General features: G+C 38.7%; 1 protein-coding gene across 1 annotated transcript; it reads right to left on the bottom strand.

Annotated features, from left to right (window-relative positions):
- Positions 1-1,565: 1,565 nt before the first annotated feature.
- Positions 1,566-3,625, bottom strand: LOC140968357 (H/ACA ribonucleoprotein complex subunit 4-like). The gene has a single exon (XM_073429294.1). The coding sequence runs from the start codon at positions 3,560-3,562 to the stop codon at positions 1,784-1,786; it is 1,779 nt and encodes a 592-aa protein (XP_073285395.1). The 5' UTR covers positions 3,563-3,625; the 3' UTR covers positions 1,566-1,783.
- Between the last annotated feature and the right edge of the window lie 271 nt (positions 3,626-3,896).

The following is a 3,896-nucleotide window of genomic DNA, read 5'->3' as shown; positions in this document are numbered from 1 at the left end:
GCTCGTAGAATCAAGAAATATGCATAATTTGTGGCCAAAGGAATTATAGAAATTGATGAAAATTATAGGACAAAATATAGTACACAAGAAGTGAGCCTTGTTTGTGATTCGAAGATTCAAACAAAAATACAAGTCCAAGTCCAAGTCCAAAAAAAATATGTAAGTAAATTGAGTTTTTTGAGTAGAAATATAAAGAGTAAATTTTTATTCATTAATATACTTTTAAATAAAATTCCTTCATGTGCCGCAAAATTGAAACTAAGTAACGTAGAAGGATTTTCTTTTTCATCTTTGTTTTTTTTATACCATCGTTGTCGTTTGCACAAAAAACTTAAGTATATTATTTTTCGGTGTTTTGAAAGGAAAAAAATGGCTACATTGTTCGTGATATTGGTGAATATGATATATATTGGATTATATTTCTGAAAATGAATAATTTTTACTGTATATAATTTCATATAATAAATTTTTGGATCAACGTATATATTTAGTTATCTTGTGGTATCTTCAAATTTGATGTGTGAAATCGAAATATACAATATAATAAAAGAACAGCCCGACTAATTTATACTGAGGTCTCACCTACCTTGCTAGAAAATATTCCATTTGGGGCTAATTAAGATTTGCATTAACGGTGCATGCATACCTCAAGAACTCAACCGGATGGAATATCTGATTCAAGTGCATTCATAGGTTTGATTGCAGATCAATTCGGAAATTGATCTTTCAAATAACCGAAGCAAAAATTTCATTTCCCACAATATATTCCAGCTGTTTGCGAGCTGAACCAAACTTTCCCTGGCACCCCGGTGTGTTTCAAGTACTAGGCTTTAGATATGACACCAGTCAGACAGGATAGGAAGAAGTATCCGCAATCTGGTGAGAACGTAAAGTCCAAAACAATGACAAGGTAGATTGGCGTTGCAACATAGTTGTACCAGAAAAAAGCATACTTAGTGCGTCAAAGCCCGCTTGAACCACCAACAGAAAGCGTTGAGATCATGACATCTTAGCACTGAATCAAACATCCAAAAAAATCTTGTTGGAAGGAGCTCAGGAGTGGTTTTATGAACTATTAGTACGTCCATCAGTGAATGGTTTGACACACAAAAATTTGAAAACCACGAAAGCGTGAGTTGATTAGGAGAATGGCTATAATGTAGCAAGCATGAGATCGGATGACTGAAAGGTGGAAGCAACGGTGGGGCACAGTTTAATGGATATACTTAAAAATTTGATGATATGGAGTCATGGTTAATACACTAACCAAAAATTATTAATGTATTTTGGTTTAATCAAGGTATGTGCGTGTTCCAGTTGATGACTCGAGAGATATAGAAACATCACTCTTACCCTCGAACAAATGTTCAGTTTTGTATTACAGACACATATTAACCTTTGATCTGTAGCAGCATCTGGTATATCCGAGCACAACCGCTTTACGTTGGCATAAGCACAAATGTTCAAGAATTTTAAAAAAGCAAGCTACTATCCTCGTTGATGAAAACACTCAGATGATGAAGTACCGGATCTTGCAAAACATTAAAAAAGAAAAAGAAAAACTATTGAAAAAAACAACATTTTATAAGGACCCAGGCTACGGTCGAAAGCTGAAGGCAGAGAGGCAGGCGGCCTGAATATTTGTGTGTCAAATAGGACATCAAAATTTGGAAGGATACATTCTTATGCAAATGATAAATATTACAGGGCACAACATGCAGTGGTTCTCCAAGCTAAAGCACAGACCTAAATCCTCAAGTCTACTACTCCTCTTCAGCATCCTTTAGTTCTTTTTCTTATTCTCCTTTTTCTTCGCGCTTTTACTTGTTTCATCATCATTTTCAGCTAAACCAGTGTCACCATTTTCTACATCCTTGCCCTTCTTTTTCTTCTTTCTCTCAGATTTCTCTTCATCTGATGCACCAGGTTCATCCTTCTTGTTTTTATCCTTCTTCGATTTCTCAACATCAGGAGTTACATCTTCACCTGCACCATCTTTCTTCTTTTTCTTTTTCTTCTCCTTCCTCTCTACTTGCACCTCTACATTTTCAATCTTAGCAACCTTCAATCCAGTTTTTCCCGTCACCTGCTGAGCCTCTTCTGCTTCTACCTTGGCTTTCTTAAGAACAACCTCAGGTGCAACACTACCATCAACCTCTTCTAGCTTGCGCTTCAGCCCATCCTCTTTGTCATCTTCTTTATCCTTGTGTTTCTTCTTCTTCTTCTCTTCTAATACCATAACACCACTCCCCACATTTAGTACATTTGGAGGCTGTGGCTCTGCAGCTGCCGCAAGACTGGCAACCACAGAATCTCCTCCACTAGGCAAAACAACATTCCTTAACCACTCTGCTGGTGTTTTCTCATTTGGCTTCCCATGCTTATCTAACTGCCCCTCAGCAACAAGCTTCTTTTTCATCGATGCCCTAGGACCCAATCCCCATTTTCTGGGATATGTATCCCTATCCATCACCACCCTCTTAATCTTAGCCACCGTCCCATGATCACAAGTAGCCATGACCGCTGTCGTCATCTCTGCAATCCCCAGTGCAATTGCCTCACCCTTTGTTGTCATCAACACCAACTCCTCGCCAACCTCAATATCATTTTCAAACCTTAACAATCCTGGAATCATTAACTTTGCTCCATAACAAATGGCATTCACAGCTGAATCTTTCACCACAATCCTCTTATAGCTAGTCAGAACCACCTCCAAAGGCATAATGACCCTCCTCAAATAGCTTTCATCCCTATAGTTATCATAAACCCATTGCCCATCCATCACATCATGCATTGTTACCATATTATCCTTTTCTCCCAGAATCCCAGATCTCACCCTCCTCAACTCCTGCATATGTGCTCCCACACCTAACAAAAGGCCTAAATGAACACACATTGTCCTCACGTATGTCCCCGCCTCACAAGAAATCCAGAAAACAACCAAGTGCCTATCCGCATCATACTCAAGCAACTTACTTTCATATATAGTTCTAATTCTAAGCTGCCTTTTCACAGCAGAAATCAAAGGGGGTCTCTGAAAAACCGCACCTGTGAGAGTCTCGAGGGCTCGAGCCACTTTAGAAACCTCAGGCACCTTAGAATGCAACCTGGCAATACAGACATACTCCTTCCCAGCACCCTGCTGCGATTTCACCAAGCGCGTCGCCCTGTCAATGCAAACAATCAAATTACCAGTAACTTTCGGGTCTAGGGTACCTGAATGCCCAGTTTTCTCGACCCGTAAAATGCGCTTGATCCATGCAACCACTTCATGAGAAGATGGGTTCGCGGGTTTGTCCAGATTAATAATACCATACTTGATGTACTCAGGTAAAGGACGTTTCAAAGGGGAGTAACCGGATGGAAGAGGAGTGTAGTGTCCGGTTCTTATATTCAATTTATCGTAGTTTTTGAGCAGAATTGGCCATTGAGAGGTGTCTATGGTGGGAGTGTAGCTCTGAGGCTTTATCAGGAAATCAACGGCTTCTGTTTGTTCATCTTCTTTGGACTTGTTTTTCTTTTTCTTAGCCTTTTCAGAGTGAGAAAGCTGAACGTCAGCCATGGCTTCGAGGAAAATGAGAGTTTATGGGAAAAGAACACAGAATTTTGTCTAGGGTTTAGGGTTTCGATCACATATGCTCGTGTTTATTTTATGGGCCGAAAAACGTAGGAGTTTAGGCCCATAAAAGAAAACAGTAAGGCCCAACAATAGGAATAGAATAAAGCATTACACACAAAAACTTGTGTTTCGATTATTTTATAGTTTAAATTGGGAGATACTTTCTCGTTTGACCAAACATTTGGTAAAACGATAAAAATGTTTTTTGTTGTGAAAAAGTAAAAATTTACGGTAAAAAATAAAAATTTCAAACTCTCAAAATTATCACACTACACAC

Source organism: Primulina huaijiensis, chromosome 2 (assembly GCF_012295235.1).
Source record: "Primulina huaijiensis isolate GDHJ02 chromosome 2, ASM1229523v2, whole genome shotgun sequence".
In the NCBI taxonomy this organism is placed as follows: domain Eukaryota; kingdom Viridiplantae; phylum Streptophyta; class Magnoliopsida; order Lamiales; family Gesneriaceae; genus Primulina; species Primulina huaijiensis.
This window is presented reverse-complemented; position numbering and strand designations above follow the sequence as displayed.

What these genes read in the sequence shown, in the direction of transcription:
- LOC140968357 (XM_073429294.1), bottom strand. Translation starts at nt 3,562, where the DNA reads ATGGCTGACGTTCAGCTTTCTCACTCTGAAAAGGCTAAGAAAAAGAAA.